At 33.9% G+C, this 14615-nt stretch overlaps 3 protein-coding genes across 5 annotated transcripts in view; 2 read left to right on the top strand and 1 right to left on the bottom strand.

Moving 5' to 3' along the window:
* Positions 1–668, bottom strand: part of LOC127832256 (regulator of nonsense transcripts 2-like) — a 61044-nt gene extending 60376 nt beyond the window's left edge. Inside the window, exon 1 of the mRNA XM_052357589.1 lies at positions 412–668. The gene's annotated coding sequence lies outside the window, so the exon portion shown is untranslated. The remainder of the gene's footprint in view (positions 1–411) is intronic.
* Positions 669–730: 62 nt separating this feature from the next.
* On the top strand, positions 731–6502 carry LOC127832305 (uncharacterized). Of its 3 annotated transcripts, none has more exons than XM_052357725.1 (4): positions 731–826; positions 4931–5062; positions 5771–5866; positions 6251–6502. In XM_052357725.1, exons 1-4 carry the CDS (start codon positions 794–796, stop codon positions 6374–6376), a joined length of 387 nt encoding a protein of 128 aa, XP_052213685.1. In that variant the 5' UTR covers positions 731–793; the 3' UTR covers positions 6377–6502. The 3 variants fall into 3 exon arrangements, with proteins under 3 accessions (XP_052213685.1, XP_052213688.1, XP_052213686.1); XM_052357728.1 differs by lacking the exon at positions 731–826 and adding an exon at positions 3805–3911; XM_052357726.1 differs by lacking the exon at positions 731–826 and adding an exon at positions 3937–4150.
* Positions 6503–11980: 5478 nt separating this feature from the next.
* Positions 11981–14239, top strand: LOC127832306 (uncharacterized). Its single transcript, XM_052357729.1, has 4 exons — positions 11981–12115; positions 12803–12886; positions 13395–13490; positions 14006–14239. The coding sequence occupies exons 1-4, from the start codon at positions 12089–12091 to the stop codon at positions 14129–14131; spliced, it is 333 nt and encodes a 110-aa protein (XP_052213689.1). The 5' UTR covers positions 11981–12088; the 3' UTR covers positions 14132–14239.
* Positions 14240–14615: the final 376 nt, after the last annotated feature.

Here is a 14615-nt window from a genome sequence, read left to right as displayed (position 1 = left end):
TTCAAATCTCCAAATTATTCAAGCGTTTCGCGTTGCAACGCTTTATACTTTTCAGGTTTTTAAATCGTCCAAAGATCCATATAATGGATATTTTAGACCATGGTAATTATTCAGTATTACTGTTTCCTAACAAATATCATAACTACAACGAAATTTTGCGAATCTGAAACATTAAAACAAAGTTTTGTCAATTTACCAAAACGTGAAAAGGTTCCTTTAAATTACAAAACACATACTCGAAGGTGAGTAGTAAGGTTAAATAGTAGGTTTTGCAAATAAATCATATGTTTTGTATTTGTGAACATATCTTATACATAAATGACAAATAACACAACAAAGATTATCATTCCCATCCTCAAACTATTCACTTATTTTTAAGATATGCACATGACAATATATAAAAACTCATACCAGAATTTTCTTCAGCGAGTCCGGGTCGAAAAGGAAAACGCCTTTAACCTCCGGGCGCCACAGGAATGGTTCATCGCTCCATGTCTTTTCCTTGCTATAAGGGCCTGCCATGAAGTGGCAAGAGCATATGTCCCGCTGTTTGCAGACGATCCGATTGTCTACCTCACATTAAACTACCGCACTTCAGTATAGAACTTCAATTATGATTTAAACAATCTTGAAAAATGGTGAAAAAAATTGTCCTTGAATTTCAACCCTGACGAATGTGACATCATCCAATAACAAAAAAATACGCCATTTATATTTCAACATTCATATCGCATTATTCAACTAAACAATGGAACTACACAAGCAGCGTTACTAGCATTCTTAATGGATTAAAATGGTAAACAACACGGGCACCGCGATCACCCTGGTAATGTAGTACCACGTTAATACATGTCATCGCAAACGTTTACACCTAGGATTTTTTTTTTATAAATTCCTCACTAAAACACAGCATCATAGAAACTTATTTTATATTCGGTAAAAAACAATCTGGAACAAGCTTAGGAAATATGTATAGTCAGATTCAGTCGAACCCAACAGAACAATACTTGAACAATAGGCTTAGCAAGTTTTACTTTAAGTAGTATTCCTTATAAATAAGAAGTAAGTTAAACATAAACACTGTGAAACTTCAGCTGCATTAGCAAGAACCCCATTGTTTGTTCATAAAAAATATTGTTTTATAATTTCTTAAATTTATGGTATTGTCTCTGACATGTGCCTGCTTACTAAATCACTTTTGACTGCTTGAAGCTGACGTTGTGAACAAAGCATTCTGAAGATTGACTTTCTTTTTTTTCAGAAAATGTTTTATGTTCACATCAAGACAACTTAATTAATGTTGACGATATAATTACGAACTATGAAAATATATACCATAGTACCTGGTCCAGAACATATTTTTACGTATTTTTCTGTATTTGATATAAAACTATATAAACGAAGTATGATACTAGCAAATAAATGCCCTTATAAAAATTGGCCTGTACATTCTTTATGCCAACCCAGCCTACTAATAGTATAAATATAATTAAAGCATCTTGTATTCTTTACACAACAAGGGAAAGGACAGTGAACTTGTCCCCTTGCTTTGATACGAAGTTCTCTCGCCCATAGCCATAATGTAAAGGCAAAAACGTTTTGTCTGAAAGTTTAACATTTATTAGCACGTCGCAAGTTTAGTTAACTGAAAACCAAACTCGAAAAAAACTTTTATTTAGAACAGTGAAAATGACTTTTGCCCGATTTATTTCGTATTCAAACATTTGGCGTTGCGGTCGGGAATGTCACGATCATCATACCTTATCACCCTGTCTCAAAGATCGTGATTTGGTACATCACTGCCAATAAATGTTGTGATAATATCGTGATTTGCGTACGTCATGGCATGCTTTGGAACACAGCGATTTTTGAGGCCCCGTTTAACCTTCCGTGACTTTTGAAGACCCTTGGTTCAATGTTCAATATACATGTAATAATCAAGCGAGAATTGGCTCGCATGTCTGCATTTTTATTAACGAACCATTTTTTGAATCGTGAGAGGTTTGGACCAGTCGAGATATTGCTGTGTATTAATTCATTGCTTTCTTTGCATTTGTGCGAACTAGATAAAATATTTGTATAAATAAATGCTAAAAAGTGATTCACACATGCCCCAAACTTATGATGTTTACACGATTTTTTTTTATACATTTTAATCTTTGTTTGATGATCAATCAGTACTTACATGTATTACAATCTAATTTGGGATAGTTTGAAATTTGCTTTCATGATAAAATTATATTAGATTATGATTAAGAAAGATTTGTGAGAGTGACGTGAAGATAACGTCACGCTGATGCTGCAGCAATAGCGATTGGAAACAACCACACAATGTTTTACTTGTAACAATATCAAATAAAACACTGGGGCGTTAAAATATCCTCATGCCTTGGCGAGACGCGAAGAGTATTGTTGAACTGTTAGTTGTTTAAAGATAACCAATTTAGTAAAAAAAATCCTTAACGATTGTTCACTTATTTATAATGTTGTATGCCCTTAAATTAATACTCTGCTAATACATATAAAAGACTAGTGTTATAATGTTAATTCATCTTTGTATCGGAGTAAGGTTTGGTAGCCTTTGGCCAGTTTGAAATTGCCAATGCAAAGAACTGTCCGTTCCAAGGCGGTGATCTCTGTCTCAATCCTGTCCGTTCCAAGGCGGTGATCTCTGTCTCAATCCCGTCCGTTCCAAGGCGGTGATCTCTGTCCCAATCCTGTAGTTACAAAAAACTGTCCGTTCCAAGGCGGTGATCTCTGTCTCAATCCTGTCCGTTCCAAGGCGGTGATCACTGTCTCAATCCTGTCCGTTCCAAGGCGGTGATCTCAGTCTCAATCCTGTCGTTCCAAGGCGGTGATCTCTGTCTCAATCCTGTCCGTTCCAAGGCGGTGATCTCTGTCTCAATCCTGTCCGTTCCAAGGCGGTGATCTCTGTCTCAATCCAGTACTACTGTCCGTTCCAAAGCGGTGATCTCTGTCTCAATCCTGTACTACTGTCCGTTCCAATGCGGTGATCTCTGTCTCAATCCTGTACTACTGTCCGTTTCAAGGCGGTGATCTCTGTCTCAATCCTGTCCTTCTGTCCGTTCCAAGGCGGTGATCTCTGTCTCAATCCTGTCCGTTCCAAGGCGGTGATCTCTGTCTCAATCCTGTACTACTGTCCGTTCCAAGGCGGTGATCTCTGTCTCAATCCTGTACTACTGTCCGTTCCAATGCGGTGATCTCTGTCTCAATCCTGTACTACTGTCCGTTCCAAGGCGGTGATCTCTGTCTCAATCCTGTCCTTCTGTCCGTTCCAAGGCGGTGATCTCTGTCTCAATCCTGTCCGTTCCAAGGCGGTGATCTCTGTCTCAATCCTGTACTTAGTATTGTATGATATGTCTTGCACGTATAATTTTGACTGATAGTTATAATATTTTTGTCTTGATTATGATTCAGTATCTGGAGTGCCATTGTATCAAAATAGAATATGCTTCCAATAGATACAAAATACGTTCTGAATTCCATATAGATTAAATAAAACATTTAACAATATTCGACAAACCAATAGATATTTAAAGTCAAACATTCTACTGTTTAAGACAATGGCAAATATAAACATGCCTCATTCTTCAAAGGTTTGAAATCGCACAAGCCAACAACACATACCTGGTATATCCTTTATGGTTAAGGGAAACGCAAAGACACACCGCATGACTTGAAACGTGTTATGGACTCTTCAATCGTTTTCAACCACACTAACCAAATCCTCTTCTGGATTACATGTAACATGTACATGTAATGACAAAACAAGTAAAACAACATGAAATGTTTCTGTTATCTGTCTACTGGCAAGGAGTGAAGCATACACACATTATACGTAATAACAAAATGCTACGACGATTGCTAACCCCTACCAATCCCAAGTAAGCGTAAGTATATTTTCAAGCATAATGGAACGTTTCTATTATTTGACTTATAACTTGATGAAATAGAATGACACGACGATAGTCGGGCCTTTCTTGAAGAAAACAGAGTGGAAATCAAGGTCAACGTCATTGCATAAGTGTTACCATCTATAAAACTGACCACGATGACAATATAGGTCAGCAGTTTTTGTGCAGGAAAGCAAGAGCTCACAACCATGTTCTCAATCGTATTCCTTGCGACGGTTAGTATATCCTTATATAGATTACTTTTGATGAAAACGAATGCTGCTTTGTAACAAACGAACTATGTTAAATTATTTAGCTTGTTGTGTTTCGCCTCGAAACCAGTGCTGATATATGTTTAATTATTTTCAAATGACGACATAATGAACAATTTGTATTCAAATGTTCACGTGAACAAAACAGAGTAAAATTTCTAATCGTTATGTTAATATTCAATTGATTTTAACAGCCAAATAACAGCTGTTTGCCGGTTGAGGATGCACCGTGTTAAACTTCTCCCATTATCATGAACTGAGTTGTAGGCCTGAACTGAATGTTCAGTATTTGATGCATTCTTTCTATATCGTGTTATTTCTGGGTTTCAATAAAATGTCCATATAATGTATAGAACTATAGGCGCCTAAGATAAACATGTGTGTAAAATCAGTATAGTCTGCTTATCACATTAATTATTATATGATAAGAGATCTGTGCCCGTAAGCCATAACGTTTAATATTTAAGATGTCCAACTTCTTAGTACATAACACAAGATCCAACTATAGTTATCGTTTATATTTTTTTACAAGTGGCCCCTACATTACCCCTCACATATTATCAGTTTGTATTGTGTGATAGGGGTGGGTCGCAATTGTAATGCTAGAACCGAAAGAGTTTATCTAATATTATTGCGCATCGGCTAATAAATAATTCCTTGCCGTTCTAATTCGTAGCTAATTAACGATTAATCGATAATTATTTCGTAAGCACTGCTGACTAAACCCATATTATTCTGCTGAAGGTCGCAGTTGTGCACTGTGCCACCACGGTCACCATGCCAACGGACATGCCGACGACGGCTGCCCCTATGACGACGACGGCTGCCCCTATGACGACGACTACTCCTCCCACGGTCCTTTTCGACATGAAACACGTACGTTTGCCTCCAACATAATAGAATGCTGTGCGTTTTTTTGTACCACGTTTATCTCCCTTAACCTAAAGGGCTTTAAATTCGTTGCAAAGACCGTTGTAACGAAATTATGATAAAGTATCTCTAGACACATGCAAGTGGAATACCGGTATTGAGCATAGTTGTATAGTTGTTTAAATAAATATAATTAAATAAGAACTGCCCTCAATCCAATTTACAATGGTTTAAAAAATACCATTGGCACTTGTTTTTAGCAAAAAGATGGAATTTTATATACGATTGTTTTTGAAGATTTTGTCAGGTTTCTATAATTTTGAAAAATATTACAAATTGCCCTTTTACACGGTATAGATCTATATTCCCAGATTTGCCGCAGTGCATGTTTAATGAAGAAGTGTAGCGAAGGATTGCACACGAGTTCGTCATACGTGCTTTATACGTGTATTCAAAAGTGTTGCTCCCATTATGTAATATCCAGGAGATGGCGATTGTGGTTTCCACGGGCGGATGCTATGAGGATAATTTATATCAATAATTTGAATCATGTTCATTATACATGTAATTCCAACATTATCTTATGGTGGTTTTCGATAATGTTTGATGAGAACAAGTTTCATATGCATCGATGTCTCATTTAACTACAACACAATGCCGCCAAAGGTTTTTCTGCTTAGTGTCATATGCATCAATGTTACAATTACATTCCAGCACAAGGCGATGGTGGTTGCCGCGGACGGTTGCTATGAGTACCACATGAACCACCAGGATACACTTGATTATGCCAACAACTTGGCTGCTCTTACGGTAAGGCAATTTAAAATTGTAGCAATTTTTTTCAAGAATATTTTTTTATATTTAAATTGAGAAATACAATCTTTAATGATGTTAATTTACATTTGGCGTTATTGTGTTGTATTTATTTGTCATGTATTGCTGCATATGGAATCCTGTCTAGTTAAGATAATTGGTTACTTGTCCTAATTACCGTAAACGGATTGCTATGGGATTTCAATATTCAAGTCTATATATAATCAATGAATTTAAGGTCGAGTTATGTCTACGGTGCATAAGAACTCTTTATATTGAATAACGATTAGTTTAAGATCTGTTCTACAAGGCGTGTATTCGTAATCAAATTCCATAATCAAAATTTAATGTTTATGATTGCATTTGAGTTCACTTTTACAGCAAAGAGTCATCGATGCGTGGATGGCTAGGACAAACACACAGGAAACTGGACACAACCATATCAACCACATGACACCGGAAATTGTAGCCGCGTGCGCGTCACTTCCTGTTTACAGTTTCGATTAAAAATATCGAGCATACTGCACGTATATGGATCGACGTGTTTGTTTGATCTAAATGTAATTAAAGTAAATTATGATGTTATTACATTTTACTGTTTGACTGGATAATAAATTGAAATGCCTTATCATTCATATTTGTGTATTTATAATTAAAAGTAAAAATATTGACCTACTTTAATGCAATATTACAAGTCAGTGGTTCTCGTGGAAACAAACATACAATCCTCAGGTCTTGTCATTTTGGTACAAACTAAAATTAAATCGCATAAACCGTGCAATTTGTGAGTTTCAAACATAAACAAAACAACTGTTTTCAGACAGTATTCATGTATGTCTTAATATGTATCACTAAATAATAAGAATGCATTCGGTCGCTGCGTAGTATTTTTTTATTATATCTAAGTCAATTACTATATATACCAATTTAAACTGCGCACTATCCAAACTGTTCTTATGATAAGAAATAGAAAATAAAAAAATTGGTCAAGAGAGATTGTTTAAACAAGAAAATATGGTCTTGCATTTACATGAATTTCACAGGTACTCGTATTTTCATTCGTCTTGTGAATACATGGCTTATTGTAACATTATACAATAACAAAACATATCCATCTCATATATTTCGCATTTGAATATAATAAATATAATAATTGAAGGAATATACATTTCAACACAAATTGTTCAGTTGTTTTCGGGCTCTGCGTGAAGACTTATAAATGCAATTTAATTCTATAATATAAACACTCGTATGCAACTACTAACTACTTAAAATAAATACACATGCTTTCAGTAATGAGAAAAATACACATCTACTAAATAAAGTTCTGATGCACCGCATAAATCTTTGTTTTTGTTGGTAAAGAAGATCATCCGTGAAATCGATGAAATCAAAAGAATGATGCGGATATTAAATTAAAATAAATATTATATAATAATAAATTATTTGAACATTATTGTTAACAGATAGGAACACACACTATGTGCGTTGACATTTCCTTCAGTGTATCAGGAGATTAGTTTGAAAATCACGCTCTAAGCATCTAAGATGATGCTTGAAGGATATACCTCAATAAAGGGGTATTTTTGTCCAGCGAAGAATGTTTTTCCTATAGCTTGAATCACAATTATAAAATATCTGTTCGCTACCTGGCAAGCACTAACATTTTACGCGCGCTAAAATGTCTGTTCTGCATAAAAAAGACTTATGACATCGTTCAGCAATCATACATCCCATCCTCTAAAAATTATCAAATACAAACATTATAAGGCATGTAGTAGCCAAGAAGTGACATTAAAAGGCTCATAATGTCAACTTTAAAGAAACACATCTCAGAATGATGTTGGTATACATAAACATGCAAAAATCAATAATTCACAAAATATCAAATGATAATAGCAATCAAATGTGTTCACACACATTGATAGCTTTTTGGCATTCTTCAATTCTCAGAAACATTTGTCCACTAGACAATATCCTTGTAAGGTTGTCCATGCATGAATAAACAAGCTCCCAAGGTAATGACTTAACAATGATTAATGTAGATTGATTTATTTTCGTTGGCATGCAAATTTGTGGATACATTAAATCTGGCATTGTTAAATCTTAAATTCGTGAATGTTTAAAAGGTACAATATAAGACTTCAGACATTAGCATTCATTTCACTTTGGATTTCGTGGTTGAAAGGACCCGCAACAATCAACGAAAATAAGTGTCCGACGAACAATATCGGTTTCCCAAACTTTTTATTAAAGATGCATTTCATATCTGTAAACTTTAATCTGCAACACATATGACTGATCGCATGACCTATCATAAGATATATCTTATGTGAAATTACATGGTACTGATTGTAAATCGCATTTTATCCCATCATCAGACGTGCATTGTCGAAATAAACCACTGTGGAATAAATTTTCCTCTATTTCGGCAGTGCTGAAATATAGCTGTCACGCGCGGCGGAGAATGGTCATATTACTCGGAATCAACTATAAAGTTATCATTTTTAGTAAAATCGAATCAGATTCAACAAAACGAACAATTTGATACCAAGATGTAATATATTTTTAGCACATAATGCGACAAAAATCAAATAAACATTATTTACAAATATTAAGTGCGCGTACTCGTGACGTCATTATTAACACGTCATACGACACAATGCATGTTCTTTCATGCCAAAGCTGCAGTTGTTTAGTGTTTTTTTTTCCATTATTTCTTGAAAATCGGGGACGTAGAGGTATGATAAACAGAAAAACAGGTTAGTTACTGATCTTTTTGAAATGTATTAGGCTCGACACAATTAAAATAATGAAACAATGTTTGCTTAAAATAACTTTGGGATTTTCCGTGTAGTTCGATTTTCCTATTCTATTTAAAACAAAATAATTTACGACTAAGAAAATTGATGGGATAAATCGAATACTAGGTCGCCAAGGCTCGTGGTTCAGATTTTCTAAGCCTCGCAAAATAAACTTTGCTTTATTCGGCACCGACCCAGTATTCTCTATATGTGAAATTAAATAGCACTGACTGTGATTCACCTTGATCAACATGCGAAACGTATATAACTTCAATGTGGCGTGCATGTGGTACATATGAGAGGGATATGTGTTGTACATGCCTCAAATAACAGGTTGCATTTTCGCCGATAGTTTCTTTATGTTTTGTTTTAGGAAATCTAAAAGCTAAAAATATCCGTCAGAAATCAATTAAATAATCTGCGCGAACAGTCCTAGTTTGCAAGACTCGTTTTTGAAGCTATAATGTTAAAGGGACCGTCAACCACAACCAACGAAAAAAGAAAAGTTCTAAAATACCGTACTTTTTACAATTATTAGTTTATATTGATTAAATTCACTACACAAGCACAATTTGCATTCCTGGGTTTACCACATGACGATGATGATTAATCTACTTGCGTTATCTGTAGTTAACTGGTAGTTACCTTGTACCTATACCCAGTAAAATTGTATTACCGAATATATGAAAATATGAAAACTTAACAACTTTTTTCAACTTATATACCAATCGTGATATTTAAATCAATATAAACTAATTATTGTAAAAAAAAGACGGTATTTCAGAACTTTTCTTTTTTCGTCATTTGTGGTTGACGGTCCATTTAATGCATTCCAGTTTTGAAAGAAACCATATTGCTGAGATTCCCCGACCAAAGGTCTCAGCGCAGAATGGTAATGCGTTGAATGCTATTTAAAAAAGATGTGACGATACTGCACACTAGGTCTTAAAATAATGCATTTTATCTAACTTAAAATTCCCCGTTAAATAGAATCCAAAAAAAGGAATAACGAGTTTGTGGATGCCATCACAATATGTAATACAAAATGCTATCATTTTATGCAGCTGATCAGGAGTCAATTACGACTGAAAATACACAAATGTATGCAATTTCTTAAATATAGATTTTTGCCGTATATTGTGCAACAGTCACTGAAACAACCAAACATGGTAGTACAGTGTTTACACTATAAAAACTGTGACATTTCTGAAAATAATGCCACACAAATATTATTTATACTTTGCTTTGAGCTGAAACATCTATGACATAAAAACTGTATTACAAATATTTCAGCTGTCACGCTGAATAGAATTTCAGTAAAAGATTAGCTCAACTTTAAAGCGCAGGTGGTTAGCGTGTGGCTATGATAATAATTAGTAAAACATCATATTTTATGAAAAATAATCAAACTTTAACGAAAAATCAACTTCTCTGAAAAAAAATTTACTATCAAATATCTAAATATAACAATATAACAATGTATTAAACTCAAACTGACCCGAAAATAGGGTGCATCGGTTCGAACAGTCATTACTTCATCAATTGTGCAGCGATTTTCATGAACTTGGTCTTTCCCTTTCTGGAAATGCATATATCTTGCAATATTTTCACAATTATTGAGTCATATTTTAAGAAAAAAACACGATACAGAACTCGCGTGACCTACTCGTCAGACAACAGAACTGTCCAAATTATTCAATCGTTTCGCGTTGCAACGCTCTATAATTTTCATGTTTTTAAATCTTCGAAAGATGCCTATAATCATTAATGGATATTTTAGAGAATGGTAAATGTTCAGTGTTACTGTTTCCTCACAAATATCGTAACTACAGCAAAAATTTGCGAATCTGAAAGAATTTTTTATATGTTGTCAATTTAGCAAAACGTGAAAAGGTCCCTTTAAAGCATACTAGGTCATATTTTTTTTAAATTATCTTATTTTCTTTTCATTTTACTATTATTTAAAAATGTGGGCATTATTTTTAATAAACAATATTTCAATATGAAATCAGAATTTACCATAAATTAAGAGTTATTAATTGTCCAATAATAGCATTTATTTAAGTATTTTATTCAGTGTTTACTGAAGAGATGTGTTTGATAAACATGTATATTCATATAATGTTTTAAAGGCTAAACAAAGCTCCAAACCATAAAATGCAATCGATCATCTGTAAACTTGAAACTGTATGCAAGTTGATTTAAATTGGTGTTATTTATGTCACATTCATGATAGTTAAATAGAACACATCCACGTTCTGGCTCCAGGTACCTACGTCACCTCATGTCAGGCACTGCACGAAAATAAAGTCTTATCACAAAATGTAGTTGGACTGTGATTCATTCTGTATTTTATAAAATCACGTTCTTATTATCGTGATTTCAATAATTAAGACAAATCGAGGCCCGCTTTATGAGATTGCATATGTGACTCAATTAAAACGTAGACTGTTGTTCCAATCGAAGTACAATATATGTTATATACCTACATATACAAAAGGACACGTATATATTCACTGAAATGCGCATACATTTAATAAGAACATGTTTATATTCGGATAAGTCTTTTTTAATCACAGTATATGCTTATTTCGGTTTGGCACAATGAGTGTGATGTTCTGATTGAGACACGAGCACTTACGTTTTGATGTAAGTGCGAACGCTGAGAGTGTTCAACAACAAACATATCACATCAATATCGCAATATAGTTTAAAATATAACATACATATCACATCAATATCGCAATATAGTTTAAAATATGCATATTTCAGAAACATTTTACTTATGTGCAACTAAAACACAACATTATTAATTGATTTTAACTGTAATCAAACAAACATAAACACACATAAAATCTAAGAAATGTCAGTCCAATATGTAAAATGCACGGAAAAGACCATGCTATATTATCACTTTGTTTCGACTTCTTTGATTGAACTTGTTTATAATCTTTTCAAAATTGCAAACAATAATCAACTTGATAATTCTGGACGAGCCTCGACTTCAAGATGTTTTCAATTTCTAACTTACAGCAGAAGACAGGCAATACAAAAGGTATTATTGGTTTGATGTCTAAATATATTATGCTTAAATGTGGTTAAGTATATAAAATAATGATCCCCATATTATTGTATCATTAAGCAACATCACCATTGTTAACTCTAGCTTGATGATCAAAAATGTCCTTCAAGTGGGTTGTGTTGTTGTTTTTGTTGAGCTGTGTCCAAAATGAAAAGTTAGCATTTGATTCAACACATGTTTAGATTCAACACATGTTTATAGAACCGATTCATAGAGCATAGGTCTAAAAACTTAGTATAAACAACCGATGGCCTTTTCAGAAACACTATAAAAGAAGGAGAATTGAAGCACGTTTAAGAATCACCTACACAGGAATAGTTAAGAATTGCTAGCATGTGGTCGCTCTTACTTTTATCAGTGGTGAGTTTAGAATGTTTTTTCCTCCATATACTGATCTAATATGAATAAAGTTAGTATGTTGTTCAGGAATGCAATGCTATGTGCTTGCTCACAATTGTATCCGTGGTGAGTTTAGCATATGTTTTTTTTTCTCCGCAATTATTTGGTTTGAACTATGTTACTGGAGCCATTTATAAGAGAGATACAACGCTGTATAGAACGTTGTATCAACGTTTGAAAATTCAAAACTGAACATAAATCCACGAGTGATAATAAATGTTACTATTACTATTGTCATGCTGTTGAACATTATATTAAGAACACTATATACAATAGATACTGTTTTAAGTTAACTTATCACAATAACCTACTTGCATGGCATTTACTTGTTAAAGGCCTTGTTTAATACTTCTGTCTGCCAACCGCAAGATGAGGTTATGCTTATATACGTGGGTATTTAACACGCGTTAATGTGGTCACCATGTGGCCGCCTTTTTAAGCTTTTATAATGTGCTACTGAAGCGGCAATGTAACTTAAACAAATTTTTCGATCACTACTCACCCGAATGAAGATACATTTACATTTAACGATTGCGGATTATAATATGATGATATTTTATGATGGACTCTGGATACAGAGTAATTTATACAAAGGAGATTTAGACTTTCCATAAAACTAGCGCTGAAACCATTTTCATCTGGTTCAAGGTCACGGTGGTGAACTGTGCAACCACGGTTACCATGCCACCTACTACCACCGTCCCACCAACAGTTCTCTTTGACATGCATCATGTGAGTATTTGTAAGTTTTAACAAATTGGATGCTACTTTATCAAATATCAAGGTGGTTATAGCAATTCAAAATAATAGTATATATTGGGAACACTGTTGTTCAGCTGTTCTAACAATATTTACATGTATGTCAATCTGAAACGGCGCGTTTCAGTTTACACAGATAGTTTACACTTCTTTCTTTCACGAACATGTAAATGTGCAAAGACTGCTAGCAATACTAATAGTTTTTTTCTCAATTTAGACTATCATTCAATCTACATTTTTAATTTATAAAACCGATTGTATTGTGCCGTGTATGAAGAACTTAAAGTCGTGTAAAATGTTCTTGCCAAGGACAGATGAGGCTGAGTGTACGATAAAATTCTAGCAAAAAGGCGATGTTTATTTATTAAAAAACAGGAAGGAGCCGTATCATTCCAGCACAAGGCGGCGTTGATTATAAAAAAAGTCTGTGTATTATTTGATTTCGTCACTTGGCGATGTTGACTCTGTGATTTAATTCCAGCACAAGGGGATGGTGGTTGCCGCGGACGGTTGCTATGAGTACCACATGAATCACCAGGATATACTTGATCACGCCAGCAACTTGACTGCTCTAACGGTAAGGCTCCAGTGGATATAAAGGCAAATAATTCAAGAATAATCCAAAAATAATGAAAAGAGTTTTGTTTCAGAATGTGCCTTGAGAAAATTCTCAACGTTGGAAATGATAACGTGGTCATTTAAAAAATTAAAAACTTACATTCGGCGTATTTTGTGATTAATTCTGAGTTACATTTGACATTCGACGAGCCTTTAAGCGGATAACCAATAATCATGGGCGTTGGTCACTTTATTTGTGTCGTATTGCCATATATGTTATCATATATTGTTTAGACAGATTCTCGCTTTACCTAATTGGAGGAATTTCTCCAATGGTGATTTCTTTTGGGTTCGATATTCAAATCTATCTATAATAAATGTTCAAAAGTAGAATCTTGTCTACGCTGCAGAAGAACTCATAATCTTGAATAAAGAACGGTTTAAGATTTGTTCTCCTCGGATTGGGTTCGTATTTAAAAAAAAAAACATGTTCAAACTTTAATGTTTATGAATTCATTGGAGTTCATTTTACAGCAAAGAGTCATCGTCGCATGGACCGCTAGGACAAACACACAAGAAACTGGTCATAACCATATCGATCACATGACAACTGAAATCAAGACCGCATGCGCTTCACGTCCTGTCTACACCTTCGATTAAAATGACATGCATGATGCACGTATATGGATTGATGTATTTTGTTGGGTTTAAATGTACTTTGCGTCTATGATGATGTTATTACATTCTGCTGTTAAATGAGTAATTATTCGTATGTGTGTGTCTATAATTTGAAGACAGAACTTTGACCTATTTTATGTAGCAGTATAAATAAGCAGTTGTGTTAATACAAACGTACCATTCTCAAATATTTTCATTTGCATTACACACAGAAACTAAATTAAATCACATAGGAAGTGACATTTGTAAGTTTTTAACATGTACGTTACGACGACCGTTTTCAAACATAAATCATGTCTATTTAATATATACAACAATAATTATCAAAAAATAATTATTTATTTGGTCGGTCGCTTCATTATTATTTAAGAATATCAAAATCAATGAATTTATATATCGATATAAACTCAGCATTATCCAAATTGTTAGTATAACTAAAAATAGAAAAGATTTTTTTTATTTAAAT

This window comes from Dreissena polymorpha, chromosome 5 (assembly GCF_020536995.1).
Source record: "Dreissena polymorpha isolate Duluth1 chromosome 5, UMN_Dpol_1.0, whole genome shotgun sequence".
NCBI lineage: Eukaryota > Metazoa > Mollusca > Bivalvia > Myida > Dreissenidae > Dreissena > Dreissena polymorpha.
This window is presented reverse-complemented; position numbering and strand designations above follow the sequence as displayed.